This window comes from Gavialis gangeticus, unplaced genomic scaffold (genome assembly GCF_001723915.1).
Source record: "Gavialis gangeticus isolate Ggan-Ray unplaced genomic scaffold, GavGan_comp1, whole genome shotgun sequence".
NCBI classification, from domain to species: domain Eukaryota; kingdom Metazoa; phylum Chordata; order Crocodylia; family Gavialidae; genus Gavialis; species Gavialis gangeticus.
Window position 1 is genome coordinate 726270 of NW_017728998.1, and position 23516 is coordinate 749785.

The 23516-nt window shown below is 52.7% G+C and overlaps 1 protein-coding gene across 1 annotated transcript in view; it reads right to left on the minus strand.

Annotated features, from left to right (window-relative positions):
* The window catches only part of ZFHX3 (zinc finger homeobox 3), a 228559-nt gene that overhangs the window by 116145 nt on the left and 88898 nt on the right, over window positions 1-23516 (minus strand). The window contains exon 3 of the mRNA XM_019505341.1: window positions 21162-21658. Within this exon, the coding sequence (XP_019360886.1) occupies window positions 21162-21658 (497 nt within the window). The remainder of the gene's footprint in view (window positions 1-21161; window positions 21659-23516) is intronic.

Here is a 23516-nt window from a genome sequence, read left to right on the forward strand (position 1 = left end):
TAGTGTCTCAGCGGCGCGCACCCATGGAAAGAAGTCAAGGTGGGGAGCAGGGGAAGCGACAGCACACCTGGGGTCACCGCATCCCATGTGCCTTTTTGTGTCGTCCCCTTGATCCACGGTGGTTTCAGGCCCCGCTGTATGTGCTGGGGCCTTGTCCAAAGGAAACCGAGACCAAACGTTGGCTTCTTAGCGACCCACGCAATGTCTCGTGTATCAGCATCTCTGCACTGAAAAGTGGTGACAGGGGCACTTCAACTAAACCTCATCGAAGGAACTTTAGTTAAAGTGGCCCTGCCACCATTTTTCAGCGCAGGGATGCTGATACACGAGACATTGGAGTCTACTGGAGCACGGTAATTACCACGCTCCAGCAGACGCGATTAGGCAAACCTGCTCCAACGTGCTGCAATTACAGCGCAGAGCAGCCTCGCTGCACATGTATAGGCGCCCACTGAGTCCAGGCAAAACAGCTGCCTTTACCAGCCAGCACCAAGCAGGGCCAGTGCACTTTTCTACCAAGGGGATGCATAACCCATGTCCCAGTCTGTCACTGCTGCTGGTTAATGGCGCTGTGCCCTTCTTGGGGAGGGCACTAGGCACCGCAAGTGATTGCCAAAAGCCAGACTAAAACACTCTTCTTCAGTGGCAGCCCCTGCTTCTGAGAGGGCTGCAGCGCTGAAGGCCAAATCATGCTGGTGTTGAGAAGACTGTGGCCTTCGCCTACGACCTACACCCAGGTACACCCGAGATCTTCTCCCAGTTCTGAATTTGCTCCCTCTCTGCCTTTGGGCCACGAACGTAACAAGCGTCACACTGGGTCAGGCCAGTATCCCGTCTCCAGTGGTGGCCAGGGTGGATGCTGTAGAGGGAGACCATCTGAAGAAGGTATACTGAGAGCGATCTGCCCCCTGTTCATCACCTTCCCTGGCGCCCATCAGCACTGGTTCAGAGATGCCTGTGGAAACAGCTCCGACTGTCCTGTTTAACATGACACTCCACTTCTAGGCCTCAGTTTCACACTCTGAAAAATAGGAACGTCCTCTGGAGATCATGAGAAGAGTCAACAGGTATTTTGGAAAATACTTTAAAGAACAAGTATGCCAAAGGGCTGCAAAGGGATGACAAAAACACTTGTGTTCTCAAATTAAAAATACATGGAGAGAGCATTCTCCCCACCTCTAAAATGCAGCCTCCTTCATGGTAAATTAAACAACCGCTATAACAGCTTACAAATACACATGGGTTACAAGGAAAAATCTCCCCTGCCGTTTTCTCTCTCAGGTAGGTGGGATGCCATTAATGCGGGCATGCCGCCCAAGCAGACTGATTTTTTCCTGGTCTTGTGAAGGGTGTCACGGGATCTTTGCCAGCACCAGAGGCCAGGACCATCATCCGAGCAGAAACGCACAGAGTAGCTCTGCACCTCCCTTTTTCCTGCAGGATGAGACAGCACAAGGCCAATCACACAGACCTTCAATCGCCAGAGCCTGCCTTTTCCACTGCAAGGTTTTGCTGAGCCAACATCATCACTTCAGGGCTTGTACGCGCTGGGAATGTGGCAGAAGTCGTCAGTCTGCGGGAAGAGCCAGAGGGGACATTCCAGCAGACCCCAGCTGAATAAAGCTCCTGCCACGGGAGAGACGCAGCAACCAGGGCTCTCGCAGGCAGGCTGCAGATTAAACCGCTCCTCCCTGCAGGCAGCGGCCCCAGCTCCAGGCTGCGTTCGTCTGCCGAAAGAGAGGTCTCCAGCTCCCGGAGGAGAGCAGGGAAGCAGCCGTGGACTCATCACGGATGGCAAACCAATCACACGAGGAAGTGCTAACTGGACGGGGACGTTTCTGTGCCTTGCCTCTGACTTCCCGGGTCAAGGAAGCCAAACTCCTGCCTGTGCTAGCCAGGACGAGAGTTGACAACCCAGGAGAACCCCTCCAGCCCCATGTTCGTAAAGCAGAAGTAAACCAGAACAAGATCTGGGTCAGCCACCCTCCCCACCTCAGGGGTCAGAGCCCTGATTTCAGAGGACAGCTGGGGGGAGACTGGGACAGGGTCTTGTTGAACCCATGTAACCCTGGGGATTGAGGGGGTCGGGTGAGGGCTGGGACCACCCCGGCAAAGCGTTCACGGCTGTCTGAAGCATCCCCTTTACAGTCTACTAAATCAACAAAGTCAATCTGTACCCAGCAGTTTTTCAGACAGCCTAGGAGGAGCCCCGCCTGAAACCCTCCCCACTTCCCCTTCCCATAAATCCTCCTCACATATCCCTTGCCCTTATTTTTCAACCATTAAGCCTATTTTGGATCAAGGGCAGCAAAGAAAGAGCCTGGTCTCGAAACATAGGGCTGCCAAGCTCTACCACCTCTGTGTAGGGAACCGCGTACGAGGGCTACACAGCGTCAAGGAACAGAGGATGCTTCAGGGTGGTCTATGCCGGGAAGCGCCCGAACAAGCGCCTATGCAGATGCGCCTGGTGTGCGCCAAGTGTAGGGGAGCTTATTCCACTTTCTAAGTGGAGCAAGTGACCTCACACGAAGGCACGCTGCCCTCAGCAGACTACCGGCCTCTGCACAAGGCATCAGTGCAGGTTGTACACTTGCACCCTCGCCTCTGTGCGCAACACATGCCCCATGTAGACAAGACCTTGGACATCCTTCCTGTAGGTGCTAAACCTCAGCTTCCTAATAACCAGGGGCTAGAACAGGCTCACGTGAAAAGGAACCCTGAAAAATCATAGAAGCCAACCTAAAGAAAGGTCAGTATTGCATCTGAACCTACTTCCTCCTTCCCTTCTCCACGCAGCCCTCCAGCAGGCCCACAACAGTGTGAGAGAAGCCGAGCCCTGCGCACGAGGAGGAGAGCTGAGGCTGGTGCCAGTGTGCCTTAAAGTATCCTGCTGGACCATGCTCCTCAACCCCTGGCTTGCAGCATTGTTGTTTCCCAAGATGCACGCTAGTCCAAGTGACCTGTGACAGTAAGGTTTAGCAGACACAAAGATCCTGTGTGGGGGGATCCATCTACAGCGACCACAAATCTCTCCTGAGTGCTACCCATGTCCCATGGGTTAGCCGCAGCCTAATGCACGTATCCAGGACTTCTGAAACTCTCAACCCCATGTCCAACTCAAGAAAGCCACAGAAAAACGTCTGCCCTGCACACGCTCAGCTGAAACACCTGGTAAAGTTCACCGCTGCTCTGGGTGCTTCTAGAGCAACACAGCAGGAGCGCTGGGTCTGTGGGTGTGCGAAGGGAAGCACCGAAAGCAGGGCAACCAGCATGGATTGCCTCAGGATAAGTTTTTCTACCCGGAAAACATACCTGGGAGAATTCTCCCAGATTATTTGAATGCGTGTACGCAGCCACTGTCTGCGTTGAGGCAAGCTTGGCCCCGCACACTTCCTGGGAAGAACACAAAACAGTGGCTACAAGCTCATGGATCCTGCCTTTTGAAAACAGTAGGTAATGGAGGACGCTTTCAGCCTCTGACTTCCCCTGAAGGGTAAAATATTAAGCTCCCACTTCAGCTGAAGGAGAACCTTTCAGTTACAAAGAATGAAGTACCCCTCATGTTAAATATTTATTTTAAGAAAACTTCCAATTGCACTGCATCTACTCGGGGCAGGAAGGAGGGGAGACTGGAGATCTGCTCGTGCCAGAGTGAAACGAGGAGGAAAGCGTGAGCAGGGCTATGCCCGAGGCATACATTGTGGAAGGGGAAACTGTCATATGAACCTACTGTTCTCTTGCTGCTCCGGCAATACGAAGCAGCTATAAATCCGGCAGAACCGGCCAGTCCGTTCCAGCTGCTTTTGCTGCTCGACCATACCGGAGTCTAACCCTAAAAGCTAAAATTATAAGAAAGGATTGAGGGCTGATCCTATAGAGCAGGGGCTGGCAGCCCATGGCATGTGCGCCGAAGGTGGCACGCGAGATTTTAATTGGCGCACACACGCGAGTGTGCACATCGTCCCCTTCCCCTGGAGGGAAAATGTTGCTTCCCTGCCCTGGCCCCAGCTGCCTCCCTGCCCCAGCCCCAGAAAAGCAAGGGCAAGGAGCACACTAAACTGGTAAGAACTGCACTTGAATTTAATTTTAAATGAAACTCCTTAAGCATTTTAAAGCTCTTATTTACTTTACATACAACAATAGTTTACTATACTAATACGCAGCACATCCTGCCATGTACCCCCCCCTCACCCTTGCTTTGTTTTTCTGGCATGCCGGCACTCCAGCAACTTCCAAGGTAGACACTGTAGTCTTTTCGGCACTCTGGCCAAAAAACGCTGCCTACCCCTGCTAAAGAGTTTCATTAGAAATGTCCCATGCAAGTTTGTTTATTTGTTTGTTTGGTTTTTTTTTGGGGGGGTGGGGGGGGGGGGGGTGGCTTATTTTTTCATTGCACCTTTAAAAAATTCCAAGCAAAAGTTATGCTCACAGAGCATTAAAAAAGAGTAAAAGAATACTTCCCCCCTCACAGCAAGCATTATAAACCCAGGAAACAGAAAGAAGTTTAAATAAATCCAAGCACATTAAGATATGACAATGCAGTTAAGTGACCCAGACAACGTGAGCTCTGCCCTGTAATGGCACCGGGAGAAAAAAATATATGAAAAGTCTTAACGTGCGTTTAAAAATCAAGTTCAAGTAATCCAAGACAACACACACTAATGTGTACCAAAATCTGGATTTATAGTTATTGAATGTCATCGATACAGGGCAGAATTAAATAAACTCTATAATAAGAGACTTAAAGAAGCTCAGTCTATTTTCTTTATCCACAAGAAATTAAGAGGGGACTTAATCATAGTCAAACACCTGGTGTGGGGAGAAGACTTCTGTAGGAGAGTGCTCTTTAATCTATCAGAAAATGGCAGAGCAAGATCTGGTGCGTGGAAGCTGAAGCCAGATAAATTCAGACAAGAAATACTGCATGAATTCTGAACAGTGAGGATAATTAACTACTCAAACGACTTACCAAGCGGTCTGGCAGATTCTTCATCATCTGGAGTTGTTAAATCAAGACCGTGCATCTTCTAAGGTTATTCTATACATCAATATAGAGCTTATGGGCTTAAAACAGAAAAAAATGGGCGGCCTGGGTGAACGGGAAGTCAGACTAGGCAACTGCAATGGTCTCTTCTGATTTTAAACTCAACAGTGGGTATGGATTTATCAAGAAAGTAAACTCTTTAGGAAGGACCATCTCTTTGTTCTCTGACCCACGGCTTGAATAGTGAAATTCTGAGAAGTGGGCAGGGTTCCTTAGCATATCTGGTTTTCTACTGAACTTTAAGTCTAGTTTCCTGTATTTATAGTGCTTAATTTTGGAATAATTACAACACCCACATAAAGGCTGTTCTTTTATCTTAAATATCAGATACATTTTCTGAACTTTAATCCCATGCTAAATCCATGCACAGGATCAGTTTTACTGTGCATGTACATGCTGTGCCCCCTTCCTCAGGTCAAGTTGTTCAAGTGCCTCTGTCCACCTTTCTGTTAAATATTTGTCCTGTGCGGGTAAAGTTGCTACTCAGAACGGCCAGGCACGAGGACTATTTGCTTTGGAAGTTGGGAGGCTGCAGTCCCAAAGAAGCGTGCGCACGTACACGAGCGCACACTGAAGGGCAACATAAAATGTAGCACGGTGCATCACAACACAGGAAAAAACAGCATAATCCTGTCTGGAGCAATGTTCACACATTGCAAGAAAAAAGCCAGGTGGAGAATGTATTATTTTTGCATTATTTTAATGAAATATTATATGCGACTCAGTTTACCCAAGTTACTTTGAGCTGCTTGCCAACTCTGTCCATGCACTTGCGTGCACACGCACATTTGCATCTCTCCCACCCACCCCCCACCTTCCCTCAGGTCTGGGTCAGAAAAGTGGACCATCAAGACTTGTTGACATTTGAATAGATTTACCTGGCCAATAAAATGGATATGCTAAAGGACCTGGCCAAATCAAAAAGCAAACAAGAAAATGAGTTCTGCCAAACGAGCTGGTAACCAGGCAACGGTTACTTGGAAGGGACTTGACTTTGATCAAGTGACAAGGGTGGTCACGGGTCACCTGACAGAGGTCTGAAGGTTACAGAAGAGGACAAGGCATGTATGGGAGAGGAAGAATCCTGAACTCCTTCAAGTACTGAGATCTAGCTCCCAAAAACGATGAATAACGAGCAAACTGAGGCAGAGGAATCGATATAGGTATGCTGATTATTTCGTGTAGGTCTGTGCATGTCTTGTGCTCGCTAAAGTAAAGAAGAAGTATTGAAGAACCCTTACAAGATCCACGTACCCCGAGGAGCGGACTGTCATTCCAGGGGCTCAAGGTTTTGGAAGAGATATGCGTCTGCTCGCTCCAAGCTGTGGCCCCGGCTCTCATCCTCCTGGCACTGAACTTGACTCCAAGAGCCTTGAGAAAGGGGCTTCACCCCCACCACATCTCTCCTTACACACGCACTGATCAAGTGTGAGGTTCTGATGCACACTTGGGCCCTTCACAAATACAAACCCCACGGTCGCAAAGTGACAAGTGTCCAGACTGTCTAGTTACAAGAGATTCCCTGCACGCGAACGCACACTTCCTGGCTCCTAGCGCACACGTGGGCTGTCCTCCCATGGCAAGCATGGTGGAAAACGTCTGAGCAGAGCCATGCACAAAGTCCAGGCAGCTTTGGACATGTGGACGCTCAAGAGACGACAGCGCCAGCAAGACCACCCCAGGCTTGTGCAGCGAGGTTTCTCCTGCCCCTCTGTCGGGATCTAGTTTTACTCCTATCGTCTCCTCCCTCCCTTCCCCTCTCCCTTTTTTCCCTTTCGCAGATTTCCTCCCAACGAAACCCACCTCAAACCACCAGCACTGCCATGCTCTCCGCTGCATCATGACCGGGCGCTCTCCCCCCGTCCACTCCGGCCCCGGGCTCCGTCGTGTCCACTTCCTACTCAGGCTGCCAGTTATTCAGGACAGGGACTGGACACTACTTGTTGTGCAAGGTGCTGCACAAAAGCGGCCCTATTTCTTAGTTGGCTCCTCAGTGCTATTGCAGTAGTAACCATTGCAGGGCAATTGGTCCCACTTTCACCAGGGCTGAGCGAGCCAGAGGCCCGGGGAAGACGGCATAAGCTTCCCGGACGGGCGGATACGGAGCACGCGAGCCCCACGGCCTGGCGAGGGCGCAGCCAGGGGAGCGCTGCAAGGCCGGAGCAGATGGAGCAGCAGTGACAGGAGCCATATGGGACACCGGTGGTGAAGAACAGCCCCCGTCACACGCGCCGAGATCACGCTGTGTAGCTGCAAGACTTTCAATGCCAGGCGCACTCGTTGCTGAGACGCAGGCATTGTCTCATTCCCCACCAAAAACCCCGAGGCCTCCTGTGTGTATGCTAACCACAATCTTTTGAGAAGCTCATGTATTTACAAACTGAGGCATGTTGAAATCAAAGGGGATACCAGATGACATAATTCACATTAAAATGTCAACAGGCTGACAATTTATAGAGTCAATCCACTGAAGGTGGAGAGAACTAAGACTTGGTAATTGTTTAATTCCTGCTTAAACCAACAGCCGCTTTGCCTTCAGGAGCGCACCGCGCGGGGCCTTTCGGGCTGCGCTGTCAGCCAACTGATGCCAGCAGCTGGCGTGGGGCCAGAAGTTAGATAACAGGTTTAACTATTTATAGCCAAGTCTCACTGACACAAAATCCACGGCTGCGGGAGATACTCTGTCCTTTCCCCTTCCCCCAGAGTGCACGCACGCACGCGCCCGTGCACGCCGCTGCAACGCGCACCACATCAAGCATCTGTCTTCGCCCTCAGGACCACTGGCTTGCTGGGAACCAGAGACCCATTTCACAAACGGTTTTAAACCCGAATGCAGACAGGTCACCCCCAAGGGCAGGATCCTGGCTTCCTGCTCAGAGCAACCGTCCGGCAGGTAGCAGCAAACCGGCTTCTCCGACGCTCTCTTGCATGCGGCAGCAGGGCAAGCCTCCGGGACGAGCAGAGAAATGCTGCGAACTCACGTGGGAATTGCCGGTACGCTCTTACCTTGGCTGACACGTGGCCAAGTACTAGCGGCAACAAGGCAGCCGGTAGCATTTTCACAGAGGGAAGAGCCCGCAGAAAACTGGCACCTGCCTTGCATGAAAACTACTGAATGCCTCGCCTCCACTAGATCTTACTAATCGCCATCGTGTTGGCCAGGGGAGAATGCACCTGCTCTCCGAGTGACAGCAACGTCCGGGACCGGGACCACTTTGTATCTGCCTGTTTGTACAAAGCTTGGCAAAGTGGCCCTGACCACGTTCACGTCCGGGGCCTGCGAGCGCCACTGCAACAAAACAATGGAGACTGGAGGTGGTGCAGATATAAATTAAGTTAGTGCTTACGTGAACCTTTTACCTTGCAGAGATCCCAGTGGCTTTTCCCAACGCTTGTGGCCCTTGCTGAAAGAGGTGGGCGACGCTGAGCCGTGGACCAAGCCAGCGCGAGTGCCCGGCTGTCGGTGACGTAACATCCCTCCAATGCAAAAGGAAACCCACGGAAATGGAGGAGAAGCATGCGCCAGCAAAACTACCGAGACTAGCAGCTGAACCCAGCCATAACGTGTGTGTAAGTGCCAGTGCCAGCTAATGCTTTCGCGGAGCTGGCCCTTGGAGAGCACGACGAATGGCTGCACAGGCTCGAAGAGAGCCCTCTCCACAGACTCACTGTCTGTGTATAAACAGTAACACCTCATTCTCTCTTCTACCTCATTAACTGAAACACATTAAAACAAGCGTGCATTGGGAGTAGAAAATGAGACTGTTAAACCAAGCTGATATAATCCCCATCAGCTGTGGGAAATGAGGACACATCCATTACGCTGAATCAACTGCGGTAACTCATTTACTGAAGACAGCCAGACCCCAAGAAAGGCACCCCTCTCCCCTGGACTCTTTTGCCCCGTTCCCCCTCCAAACAGCTCAGGCCATGAACTGCCCTCTGCAGCCTACCATCTATTTTAACCCAGGGCTGTCCAACTCCTATGGGACCACACCGCGCACAGGTCATGCCGAGCATGCTGCGTGGACACTCTCCCCTCTCCTCTGCACCGCGCGAGCGCGGGTGCAATTCCTGCCCCGGATCCCCACCCCACTGCCCTGCCCTGCCCTGCCCTGCCCTGCGGCACAGGCAGGAAGGGGCAAGGGGGGCTTGGGGACTCTGGGTGCTAAGCAGCCGAGCGATGGCCAGGGGACAGCCCCATCCTAACCATGGCCAGATTGTGCTTGCTTTCTTTCTGCCTCTAGCATTTGCCTCACGCACAATACATGCCCACCTCCACCAACGCTGGGACCTGCTGCACAGACCTTTCTGCCCCAGAAGGTAACTTCTCAATGAGGAAGAGGAGCAGAGCTGTTTGCCAATGTAGTTGATCTAGATTGCAATGAACATCCCAAAGCAGCACCGACGGCACCTGCAAACAAGTCCCAGCCTTATTCTCGAATGCAGAATTCACCTGGCTGTCGCCTTACTTGGCAATAGCGTGCTGCTGGCACTTATTGGAGTCTCCCCCCAACCTGAAAGCTGAATGCTGTTGCCTCAAGATGCACTTGCACCCCTTGCCTGACCTGCCAGCCACAGAAATAATGTCAGCCTAAGAAAAAAAATACAATAAATGTGTGCACAGCGGAAGGATAAGCCTACAAAATACACTGCAAGTAGAGCTGCGTCTGCTGAGAGAGCTAGCACGGGACCACCGGCCAACGTTCACTGCAACGTAGGCAACTGGGCCTGCCACAGCCTTCTGCACAGCTCTTTCTGCACCGTTATTGTTGTGTCCTATTTTTCTTCCCATGGACTCTCTCCACCCGGATGAGAGCTCGTAAAGGAGCCAGCTAATGAACTGACACTCGCAAGCCTCTGGTGGTTCGGCTGCCTCTGTAACGGGAGACCGAGTTAGCAGCGTCCCCGAAGGGTCAGGCCCTCTACTCAACAGCTACTCATCTTCTGGAATTGGGCCATCCACATTCAGCCCTATACCAGCATTATTAAGCTGGGAATTTTCCTGGGACGACCCACATCTCAGGCCTTCCTACAAAAGGCAGCTGAACGGAGCAAGGGGGGATTTGACTGCTGCTGGGGAGATAAAACGAATCAACTTCCAGAGTGAAGTTGGCGATAAACAAGATGCCGGTGTAACAGAGCTTGAAGTGCGCCTCCTTCCCCAGCCGGCCCTGGCCTGGCCCCGTCTGCAAAGACGAGCTCTGCCCAGGCGCGACAGGCCCGCCGACACCTCGTCTCTCTTTCCGAGGAGCCGAGCAGTCCTGGCTGACCCCGGGTGCGCGGACAGTTCCTGGACCCGGAGAGACGGGGTCTCAGCTATGCAAATACCAAAGGCTCCGGGTCCCGCTTTTGTCCTTTAGCCTGCTAGCGCCTCTGGTGCAGCAGGCAGGGGCTCCTTTTGTTTAACTGCAGCCTAATTACCAAGAGCTTTAGAGTAAGAAGGTAAAGGATCAATACTTTAGTGCTGGGAGGAAGGCTACTGGTAGCTATAATAATATTTCAGATCTTCTAAATGAATCATAGCCATTAGAGAGCCGTTACTTCTGACTGCAACCTACTTTGAATAACGTCTAGACTCGGCTCACCAGGACTAGGGCCTAGACACAAGCCTCCGAGACGTAACGAGGCACAAGGCACACCAGGGCTGAAGCGGCAGCGTCCAAAAGCCTGCGCTGGCATCTGAGCGGGGCCCGTGAAGTCTGTCTAACCAGCACGACATGTGCAACAGAATCACAAAGAAGCAGGCAGTTAAAGTGACATCTGTTGGATTAATTAGCTGTGTAATTAGCCTCCCCTCTGTGGAGACAGCCTTTGTTACTGTTGCTGGAAACTTCCCCAGGTGACTTTTTTTTTTTTTTTTTTTTAAAAACCATCGTTCTCGGAGCAGCAGAAAGAACAGGAGGAGCGAGCGGGGCAGGGACGTTCGGGAGACGGGCGACGCACCCGTACGGCACAGGTACCAGCAGACGGCAGAGCAGAGCGACCGGCAGCAGGGCAGGAAACGTTAACTCCTTCCCAAAGCACCCCAGGAACGAGGGGCATGAAAGCACCAGGCCTCACGAGCTGCTGGCAGAGCCTGCCTTCTCTCTCCCCAATCTTCCTGCCGCCCGGGACTGGCTGCCTCGAGCCCGTGAAAAGGAGCGTCCGACGGGCACGGAGCCGGGAGACGCAAGAACCGAGGAAGCCGATTCTGGGGGGGGCGGAAAGTCACCAAGTCAGACCCCAAGCCCTTGCACAGCGCTGCTCCAACCACAGCTGGGATCCGGCTAATGGCCGGGACGGTGCGGAAAGCCAGGGCCTGGAGGCCGCCTCCAACCCAGACAACTGGAAGAGGAGTCTCCGTAACAACCCCCCTCGCTTGGTTGCTTTTAAAGACAGCACAGGGAGAAAGAACGGATGAAGCAAGACTTCACTTTTTGGTGGGTAGCAAAAGAAATGTGCTGCGAGATGGCTCGGACAGAAATCAAGAAAGCACCTACGCTGACTTTTACCCCAAATGCATCCCTGGAGCGTCTCCCTGGTCTGCGCCTTGGCAGGAACATCTGCGCTGCTCTGCTGCCCAAGCAGGGTGGGGAAGAGGAGCCATCCTGCGCACAGGGGAAGTGGAGAGATTCAGAGTGGGAAACTATTTGGTCAAGCCAGGCAGTTCAGTCAGTCAAGAGCAAACTGGATGCTTATCTTGCTGGGATCCTGTGACCCCAGCTGACTTCCTGCCCTTTGGGAGGGGGGGCTGGACTCGATCTTCCGAGGTCCCTTCCAGCCCAATTGTCTATGAAATCTGTGAAATCAGTATTTATTGCCTTTTGCTCCTGTTGGGCCCTGCTGCAGTGGGATAGCCGAGGCTAACTCTCAGACAACTAGGGTGTAACTCACAGCCTAATTTGCTTTGCAGAACTGGATAGAAACCAGAGATGCACAAGAGGAGAGGAACCCCGAGTCCTTCAGCGGCTGGCCGGGCTCGCAGCTAAGAAAAGCATCTCCAGCCATTAACGCTTCATACAGATCACAGAGCGAGCGCTGAAGCCTGCATGCCGTTTTCAGTGACTTTTCACTGCAATTAGTGCACGGAGCACTGTCCAAAGACCAAACGAACGCCCACCTTGGGAGACTGCACGGGATACGGCAGCAGCTGCAAAGTGGCGCTGCTAGCAAACTGCAACAGGAATCAAAAGCCAAGTTCACGTGGCACTGAACCCACTTAGTGGAAGATACTCGAGGGCCTGCCTGGTACCGAAAATGGCCATTAAGAGACGGCCACTTGGAAGAGCAGGGACAAATCCACGTCTGTGATTTACAGAAAGCGCGATTAACTCCACGGGACCAGGATACCAACCATCTTCTAGCAGAAGCAGAGCACAAAAGGCTCAAGCTCCAATGACGTCGGAGGCTGAGGGGTTAATAAGTAAATACATACAAGCAGGGGAAGAGCATGAAAGGGCAAACCCCAGCAAAAGATTACCCCGTCCTGCTGCCTGCGGGTGTTGGAGCTCGTATTTTGGCACGGCCACTGTTACTTCCCAGGTAAAACGAATAAAGTTGTTTTCCCAGACAGAGGAAAGGAGACGAGCAGTAACACCCCGGACAGCATCTCTCAAGCCTGTTGTTTCGCACGACGCAAGAGAAGTACGTGACAGCACGGCCCCGGCCCGCTCGTTTGGAGCTCTGGAATAACGAAGCAAATGGAAACGAATGAGTCTAGATCTTCTGAGCTGACTAGATGCCGAGCAGATGGCTCACAGCCCTCACATGCTCAGAAGCATGCATCTGTATGTGCCTACTTCGATCTCGTACGCGTACGGGTCTCTCTTCACATCCGAGAGCTGCCCTGGCCACGGGCGTCCAAGCGGGTTCTGGGATAAGGCTGCCCGACACCACACCCCGCACAGCCCAAGTCACCCGAGCAGAACGTCTCTTTGTGGTTGTAGTCTGAGCAGACAACTGTGCACCGCCGCATCCCTCTGCGCTGGCTTCACGCTCCTGCGGCGGACTTGGCACACTCGCTTGCTGCAAGAAAAAGCAGCAGACGTGGAGAAAGCCCAGAGCTCTTCTCACCTGGCCCAGGGTCCCAGAGCTGGCGCCTGATGACCCCAGCAGCTACCACAATCATCAGATGATTTCTCCGCTGCTTGTTACCAATGCTGATGAATCACGGTTTAATTGGTCTGTCCGAGGAGGCTGCCCTACTTCCGCTTCCCTTCACACGGTGACGGCTGGTGCTGACAGTGCTACTCGAGCCCCGACTCTGGCAGAAGGGAGATCCCTGCCTCCAGATGTGGCATGGTTGGGCGAACAAGTAACACCTCGTTTGTGGAGTTTAAGCAAATGTTGACTAACAGTAAAGTGTTAATTTGAGTGCAGGCTGGCTCAGCCCACAGGGAGGTGCCTTCCAGGTTCATCTTGCACCCCAGTCACGATGCCTAGTTGCGGTGCTGGTACCCAAGGCCCTGGGATGGGATGCAAGGCCCTCTAAGCTACTCCGTCCCCACACACTCTGGCTCCCGTGATACGAAGAGAAACCAAGATCGAAGAGTTGTTTAGCACTGAAGCTGTGAAGTGATTTTGCAGAGGGAATGAAAGAACCTCTTCTAACTTAACTTCCAGTGTTTGCCCACCCTTAAATAAACAGTTTGGCTGGAGTGCTAAACCGTGTTCGGCAGCTTAGGGTTTGAATTCACTTGAGCAAGTTGGGGGGCTGGATGGGACACCTGTCACAAATCCCAACTTCTGGACTCGTGATGGCTTGTTCCCGTTACCACTGCAGTCCCTCTGCTCTCTTGTTGTAGCTTTTGTTTTAATTGAGTTAGTATTCAAGCTGTTTCTTTGCTAGGACGCTGGCCGGACGTGCTTGGGAACACACTAGGAGGCAGCAAAGCAGAGATGTGATCGCTGCGCAGACTCGTAAACCAAGCGGACGAATCCACGCAAAAGACCGAGCAGGCGGTTGTGTGGTCTCACTTCTCTCACTTCCACCCAAGGAGCAACATCACAGTAGGACGCTGTTGATTTTTACTGATATTTCTGTATTAAAAATGCCAAGTGCAGCAGCTTACTTCACTGCCAGAGAGGTCTGTCGCTGAGCATCAGACCAAGGGGAGGTTTCTGAAAGGGTTAAGTGACTCACGTACTTTACTTGAATTTAAGCTCCTTAACGAGTCCCAAAGGGCAGGAAAGCAGGACTGAACTGCAGGGTATTTACTGCAGGGTTGGTTCCTCCTCGTAACCGCCCTTACACTGAACACGCCGCGATGCAGATGCTTCTCCTTCGGGTTCGGGCTCCGAGGCGGTGGGTCACCTGTCGGCCTGGAAGAAGGTGCGAGGCTCGCTGGCGTCGGAGATGCACCATGTGGGACGAGGCCAGCCTGGCTCGGGATTCACCCCAGCCCAGGTACCGCTCAGATGATGCTCCCGCTGTGAGCGCAGCACAACTGGGCAGCTTGTTCTAGACTCGAGTTCACTTGTCCTGGGGTCACACTGCAGTTCTCATAACCCCCAGTGACTAAACACTGGCAGATTTCAGCTGAAGGTCTCAAGCACTTTCACCTCACAGGGGATTTTATAAAGGTGCACTCACTCCACTACGGTCCTGCTGGAATTTAAAGATCTTGCAGGAAACTGTTTATAGTTACAACTCCTGACACACACGGCACAATGCCTATGACCCGGAACCGGGGGGCTTTAGATGCAGCGCAGCATGGTGGAGAAGGCTGCAAAAATCAAACAGCCAAGCAGAGAGTAAGTCAAGGTGCATGTAGCTGGACTCTCCTGGGCTGGGCAGGATGGCCAGCTCCATGTTCCAAGAACCCCAACAAGACAGAGATGGAAGAAAGTTTAGGGGAAAAGATGCCAGCCTGTTCCCACTTGCCATCCAGCCCCATCACCCAGGGGTGACGGGCCTTCCTGTGGCAGCTCTACCTGGTCCCCAGGGCTCGGGCAAAGCAGTCACTAAGCTCGCACCACCCGAGGGTTGGGTCTCCCCAAATCCCACCTCTTCCGCCGTTGGTTCTTCACCTGCCCCTCCAGATAGCGAGGCCAGTGCCAGCTCCCTACTTCCTACTCGGTGCCAGCTCAGGAGGCTTCAGTTTCCTTTTCTCTCCAGTCTTTCATCATTTTGGCCCAAAGGCAAGAAAAAAAATGTTAATTTTCTAAGTTTCTTTCCTTTAAAAAAAAACAAAAACAAAACAAAAAAACTTTTACGTGAACCAAACTTGGCCATAAGGCCCCTGCCTGGGGAAGCACAGCACCATTCAGAGACTTTGAGTCCCAGGGTAAAGTCTACTGCCAACAAAAAAACCAAACCAGCACTGGATGAGAGTCACTTCTTGCACGGAGCGAAGCAAACGGTGTCACGCTCGGCTCGGTGACACTGATTTGTAAGGGGAACGAACAGTAACTGCATTTCCATAAGCAGACAAATTCTCTCTTCTCTAGCCTGTGCTCTACTGGGAATAAAAACACTGATCTTGAGGCCAAGAAATTTTGGATGAGCAGTCACTACTTGGATGAGAGGCCTCTAAAGACAAGCAAGGGGCAGCAAGAAGTCACTGCTGGTGATTTAGAAAGCAGGAATCTTTTCTGAGCCAGGACAACCCGCGAGCCAAGCTGACGTGAGCGTGCGCCGCGCCGGGCGGGACGGGACGGGACGGGACGGGGCCGGGCTGGGACGGGCCGTGGGAGGGCGCCGCTCAGTCACTACAGCCCCGGCGTCACTTTCTGCAAGAGCAGAGGCTCAGACTTCAGTCATTTGGGCCAGCTCCAAGCTGAGGATTTCCTTTCTGCCTCCTGAGCAGCTCTCTGCGATTCTCTGACTGATTCTCCCCATCTTCTCATCTCAAACTGTTGTGTAAAGCTTGGAGAAATAGCTGCCCTTCAAGTGGGGCTTACCATGACTACTCATTTGCAAAGCACGTGGAACCGCTCTGCTGCCAACGAATTCGACAGAAAGAGCTGTCTTCGATAATGCAGGAAAGGCCGCTCTTAGCAACAGCACCGACTGCGCACCATCGGCAGGCGAAAGCAGGCCGGCCCCCGAGGAAGGATGTCCCCCGTCTTCTCTCCGAGGACCTTTCTGACACCCACCCCAGGGTCTGAGCACTCGTCTCTCAGGAGCGCTGCCGGCCCCCGCATGGCTCCTGCAACCTCGTACCCGACGTTCAGTTCTCTCTTTTGGCGAAACAAACTGACCAGCTAAGAGAGAAAACAGTACAAGGAGGAAGCCTCCAAAGGCAACAAACCTGCCACAGAGCATCCAGGAGATGCACAGCCATGCTGCGGTCCCTACAGAAAACAAGACCATGACAATTGGTTGAGACCGGTTCCTCCTTTGAATAAACAGCAGCAATTAAAGATCAGCTAATTAACAACTAGCTCTGCAACCAGCTCCTAGCTTCCACAGCGCTCTGCACGCAGACAGCAGCGCCACGTCCGCCTCCAGCCGGCAGGTCTCCAGCGTGGCACCCGGGCAGCTAGGCAATAGCGCGAAGGAAAGTCTGGCGGGCAGTGCCGCAGGCGCCGACTGAATCGTTTCCCCCAACATATAACGGAGACGCTCTACGTGCAACCGCTTCCATGCAGTGGGTCATCTTCGGTCCGCTCCTGCTTCCCCCTTTGCCAAGGGGTGAGTTACCAGCTGCGAAGATCGGGAAGACTCGGGATGTGGTCGTGCTCTTCGGCACACACGCCAGGCAGCGCACTGCTCTGGCGGCCCCCAAACCAGGCCCTTGGTGCTCTGATAGGAGACTTTTGGACGACCTGCTTTAACACCTGCCATGGGATGCGGTCAGCCTTGGCTCCTGCTCAAGGGGACCAATTCCTTTCAAAATCTTCCCCCTACTGACCCTTTCCCTGCAGATAACCGCTTTGTCCCAACTTCTCCTAGTGAAAGTACCCACGCATCCATTCTGCCCGTGTACTGCACCCGACCCCCATGGGATCGCACGCAGCAGTCAGACCAGGCCTTTGCCGAGCTGTCTGGGCAAAAACTGCTGACCGAGACAACGGGTTTTAATACGCAAGCAGCTGTCATATGGCACCGTGCCCCGACACTGACTGAGCGCCCTGCTCGCTCGCTCCCTCCAAAGCGGCCGCGCTTCGATGCCGGCTCGCAAGCTCACCCTGGCTGCGCCAGCAGAGTACTTGCACGTCTCTAGCAAGGCTGTCCGATCTGCAGCGCGGACACGGACGCAGACACAGACGCAGAGCCGGCCCTGGCGGCCTCCGTGCCTGTGGCACGTGGCAGAGCGGGGGGAGAGCAGGGAGCACAGGGGTAGATGGGGCAGGGAGGGGAGAGCAGAGGGAGCACAGGGAAGGCAGCAGAGCAGCCACGCAGCTCCGGGCTGGGGAAAGGAGGCAGAGCAGGAGACGGGGAAGGGGAAGGAGACTGGAGTGGGGGTGGGAATCGCAGCTCCCTCCCAGATGCAGAGGCAGTTTGACCGCAGTCCCGTCCCCTTCCCACTGCTCCTTGTCCAGTGCACTCATTTTCACCGGACACAAGCCCCTCAGGCAAGTACACGGGGTGCAGGACCACCACAAGAAGCTGGAGACCCAACAGTCTTTGGTCCCCACGTGCTGAATTGCCAGCAGAAGGCCCCGCCTGTGCCCAAAGCACTGACCACGCAGATCCCCACCAAAACATTTCACCAGAAGGGCCTCGCTTCTGGTGAACCTGAACTAAATTTGGAGGAAAAGTTGCTAGCTGTGCACACTCAGGTTTCTCGCTCTGCTGCTGGCACCAGTTATCTCAGAAACACTTTGCACTTTTCATCCAAAAATCTCCCCGCACTTCAGAAAAAGGAGTTGGAGCATTACCGCCCCCATTTCACCGAGATGGTTATCCAGCGAGTCAGCAGCAAAGCCAGACGGAGCCTGCATCTCAACTCCCAGCCCTGCCTTATCCAGCAGACCTTGGTGCTTCAACTAGAGAAGAAAGGTCTCACACTATTAACTATGGCCTGAGAACCAGCACGTTTTCTTCGCTCCTCCTCAAATATTTAAACCGAAACAAAGGTGACCGTGGGCACGTTCTGGGTTTCAGCGACAGAAAACACCCTGGGGCAAAGGGAAGGAGACCACAGGTGAAACAGAGGGGTGTTTCACTGCCTCCTCTTGGCACCAGGCTACCCTTGGGTTTCAGTGCCCGTCTGGGCTTTATGATTCGGGGGAAGCTCGTCAGACCTTCCCCGGTTCTCAATGCCCGTGAGAAGCGCTGATCGAAACACCGGTCTCGGAGCACCCCCATGTCACCGGTGCTTTGTGGGGAGAAGCGAATGCAACGCACCCGATGCTGGGGGCGAAGCTCCAACTCACTTCATCGTCCCCCAACGTCACCGGATGCTCTTCCCGGGGAGGACTCGGAGGCCCGTCACGCTGCTGGCTAACGAGGTCTTGGGACTGTATTTTCAGCAGCAAGTGGCAGAGCGGGAAGTGGCTCTTGGGCAAGCCAAGCAGCCAATAACACACGATTTAAAAGGAAAATGGCAGAGTAAGGAGGATTGTGTGTGTGATAAGCCTAGTGCGTGCTCTCACCCAGGCAGCATCTGGAGAGGATTTTCTCCAGCAGACAGGGAAGAACTCGATTACATCCAGTTAACTGTGCTCTAAACTGATTATGCATGTGCCAGGCTAATGGATTACATTAGCAAGAGGAAAAATAACATCCAATCAATCTCAATTTACTGCAGACCACACCAAGGTCTGAGAGAAGAGAAACTGGTCCATGAACTACCCCCACTCCTACTCCTCTCAAATGCTTCAGTTATCAAGGACCCATGGCATCAAAGCCACTCTCGGCAGAGGAAGGGCCAGAACAAGACCTTAGTGAACGGGTCCATCCGCGGCCACCTTCTTCCATGAAACCCAGCGCCGGGGTAGCGCACGCTAGGCTGGGCCTTGCAGCCTCCCCGCTCCTTGGACAGCCCAACAGTTACTAGAAGGGAGCAACACAAATCAAAGTTCACAGTGAAGCAGGTTGGGGGCATCTCAAGGCAGTCGAGTCCATCCCACTACTGCGAGCACCGTGGGTGTGCAACACCAGTGACGTTCGTACACCTGCCCCGGCAGACCGGCGGATGCCAACACTAAGTATTTGAAATCAAAGCAGTTTCTGCCTCTGCCTGGGGTTTTACGGGAACTTTTACTTCAGAGGCAAAGAACATTGTGATCATTTTAAGGAGCATCCGGGGCTTCCACTGACTCCACCATGTGCCCGTCACAACGAGCTCCCTTTCCCTGCCCCGGGGACGGTGTTTCCTAAACCAACTTCTGGGACAGCTCCTGCCGCCTCCTCTCTTTGCAGCTTTCCTCTTCCCAGGGTGCGGGGCACAAAGCTGTCGTCTTCACTACTTTTCCCCCCAAAGAGCACAGCGAAACCAGAAAATCTGAACTAAGAATTTTTTTAAGTGTGGCAACTCCCTTGAGACATCGGGGGGTGGGAGGGATATAAACCTAAAAACTAAATAAGTACTTTTTCTTGTTCAGAACCAATAAAACTGTCTAAAGAGACTATTAAAGTTTAGACATGCTGATGCTTGACTCCTGAAAACAGAACTGCCTCCCAGATACCTTCACCCAGCCCCTGGGGCTCCGTCTTGCCCGACTTCCAGCCTCAATTCATCCTCATGTATTTCTTCTTTCAACTTTCCTGAAAGAGGACATATGGAAGCAAAGAGCTAGGAGAGCATTTAGTCATCTTGGCAGCAGAGCTCACAGGAGCCCCGTGGCGCTTCCCAGAGAGTCCGGTCAGAGTTAGCAAGGACTCCAGCTGCCGGGGTGAGACCAGCCGGCCATGCCATCCCACCGCTTCCCCTTTCCTCCTGGACATCCTTGTTGTGGTCCATCTCCTGAAAAACTGCATGCATTTACACCAGGCATGCTTCCCTCCTCAGCGTGGAGGGGCTATACAAGGTCTGAACTCACCTGATGTAAGAAAATAGCGCTCAAACAGAAAAAGAAAGCACGGAAGAGCAAGGGGAAGAAAAGAAGATACAAGATATAAAACGGGAGTGCTTGAAGTCTATAAAAATATTGAATAGCTCTTTAGATATCAGGGAAGGAAGGGAGAAAAAGATAATACAAAAATTGAGCAAAATGAGAAGACAGCGAGAAAGACAGGGCATGTGCGAGTGGAAGGTATGTGAAGTGAGCCTGCTTAGATTTATGGCATTTTGTACCTGACTGTTCATACTAAAGCCATTATGGGATGATTAGAGAAAAAGGTGAAGCTTTAAGTCCAGTGAAAATCAATAGAAACGTCTGGAGCAATTCTGCAGCGCGAGTGAAAGGACTATTTACTGTATCCGGTGCTCCTCTTGGGTTACAGCCCACAGGGTTCAGAGCGGGTGGCCACGGGGGAGCAGAAACGAGGCAGGGCAGGAGAAGGTGCTTACGGGGAGGACAGAAAATTGGAGACAAGTGGGGGAAAGACAAACCGAGATGGCAGTTGTGGGCCAATTCTTAGCACGCGTGGCGAACGGAAGGCCAAGACGGGCAGAGCGCCTCTCGTCAACATCGTGCACATCCGGGCAGAACTTGTCTTCCACACGTAGGCTCAATCAGCAGTTTACATTACAAACCACCAGCCCTATCCAAACAGTGCAAAAGAAACGGGAGTTTGCCCACATGCCTTCTGCATGCCAGCACGACCACACAGCGCTAGGACAGGAGCAGCGGTCTCCAAGTCCTGCGGGCACAGCCTCAGAGGGAGAAAACCCCACCCAGCATGTCCCTTCCCGGACCGGTAATGGAGAACAGTGCTTTGGACCAAGACACTCAGCAGTGACGCTGCTTTGTGGATGGTCAACATGAGATGTCTTACTGGACCAGGTCTTCAGGTGACAGAGGCTCAGCACCTCCTGAAAATCAGATCCACTTGAGGCACCTCAAAATGGATAATCCGAATTGCTAGCCACTCCTGAAAAGCCTGGCCTGAGGAGTCAAGAGCTCAAGGGAATTGCTAGCAAAATGCAAGCTGAGGAGATGAATGATACCAGCTGGCTGGATCCTGCTTGCAAGAGACTAAGGCCAAATCCCCTCCAAGGATTTAAACTCCCTCTCCACTCTGGTTCAAAACAGTTTCTTAGATGTTCCCCCACAAGGAAAAGTTAGAGAAGCCATCCCTTACCTTGTAGAGCTTCAGGCTCGCCTCATGCCTGGAGTTAACTGTATGAAGACGCAGCTTCTCCAGACTATTAGTGTAGTAGTCGCAGGCATTGCACTTGAGATGTACAGGGTTCCCAATGGCCACACACTTCAGCCGCCACTCGTTGGCCTTGCCACCCTCCTTGATGTGTGCCACCAGCTGGTATTTCTGCACGTGCTTGTCCGTCTTACAGTGGAGCTGGAAGTTTGCCTTGAGCTGCGTGTTGTAGCGGCACAGCTTGCACTGGTACGAGTCCCCCATCACCGCCTTCCACTCCTCCTCGGGGAGGCTGCGCTCCACGTTCATGTGCAGCCCCAGCATGTCCAGGTTATCGGTAGTGAACTTGTTGCACACGGCACACTGGAAGAGCTTCAGGGAAGGATCGTTCGTTTGCGTGAAGCTCTCGCCCAGGTTCATCAGCTCCTCGGACACCAACTGCCCGCCCCCCAGCCGCATGTCCAGGGGGATCTCTCCGCCCACTGCACAAAGGAGAGGGGAAAAAAGTTAGAAAAGCTCGTGCTGAACCCACCGAGAGGATCAAACCAGACCGTTCCCTCCCACCACGTGCCCCGTACCACAATCTGTCAGGCCCTGCGTCCAAAGCAACGTACATCAGTCCTTCTTTCCCCTGCCCAAGCCTCCGCCCTGTTCTAGGAACAAAGTGCCAGCCCTCAGATTTGCAGAGCCGAGCAGCCCTTGCTGCCCAGCCCTGCGCTCGCCACACTGCCTCTTGCTAGTCAGAGAGACCAGAAAAATCTGACTCCTTACCGAGTCGGGTCTCTGCAGGACTGCAGTGAAACACTCCAGCAGGCTCTCCTGCTTGCTCACGGTGGCAAGAAAGCGGGGAAGAGATCCCATTAAACCACCTCCTGCTACCTCCAAAGCTGGGCCCCACCGAGCGAGAGAGAATCTCTCACCCCGGTGCTAAGGTACGAGCGATACAGGTGCGGCGTGTCGGGCCTCAAGGTGCTGCAATGTCAGGAGGAAGCACCTGGCAAGAGCAGGAAGCAGCTGCTTCCCAAATGTGAGGCTCCTTCGTATCTGACCTCGGCACCCGTCAGAGCTAAATGATGCAAAATGGCCGAGAGCCTCAGAGGAGAGGCTGGCCGAGGAGAGACTGCATGCCCAGGAAAGACTGATGGCTAATGATCAGGGAAGTGCACGAGTACGTGTGTCAGGGAGAGCCCGTAAGAAGCATGCTCCCTCTCTCACTGTCATGTCCCTGCTCTTCAAATCATCATTGACCCAGCTAAACCAAGAGCTGACCTCCATTCACTTACAGCAAATTAATACAGCAAGCTCTTATTTATGTCATTAGAAAGGCCTAAGGATGTGGACAGAGGGGAGGCTTGCTCTCCATTACCTGGGATCTCATGGCTAAACACAGAACCCAACCACGAGCCTCTCCTGAGGGACTGTGCTCTTCCTTCCTCCCCTGACGTCTCAGCTGCCATGGGATGATTTCTCCCCTTCGGTACTTAACCCTGACTCTGTCCCTGCTTGCCTGGGGGGTGTTTTAGATCCGAGCAGCCTCCAAGACACTGGCTCAAAAAAATAAAAATAAAAGAGAGGAGATGCTATTCCTTATTTTTCTTTCCATGCAATCAGTGGTTTACGGAGGCGCAGCCACCAGTGGAAATCGGCTACATCTGAAGAGCCGGCTTGCGGACTCTGCAAAATCCAGAAGCCAGCACTCACTCTTTCTAGAGCAAGTGTTTCTGAGTGGTTTAGGTTGAAGCTCTCCAGCCTTCAGTGCCTGTCTTGTATGACATGTGCTATGCAAAGTGCAATTCAATAATAATTATTACAGTTCTAGGAAGGGAAGGGAAGGGAACTGGAATATTTGGTACATTCTGGATGCAGGGCCCAGGTTACTGGAGTATAAAACCATGCCCATAAACCAGTGCTTTCCAACCTTTTCATTTGTGGACCCATAAAAAAAAACAACAAAAAACAAAAAACAAACAAACAAAAAAAACTTTGAATGAAAGTGCACACCCCTCCGAATTGTAAGTGTGGGTATTCACATCCTTTTGATTGATAATAGTCATCTTTTGCGGGTCCCTTAGACACAGCCTCCATGGACCACATGTTGAAAACCACTGCCATAAAGCACAGGAGGAAAGGGTAGTGAGGGACTACCCCCACGTACACGACTCCTTCCCACATGCCAGAGCTCACCCAGAACCGGAGCCCCTTCCTCCACCTACCTACTCACAATCCCAACCACTGCGCTGTTTAATCTACTCCATCTCTGCCAGGGCACAAAGCAATGCCCCAGGGCACTTACTGGGGTACGTGGCTTGCTCACTTGTAGCATCCTACAATGGGCTTCAT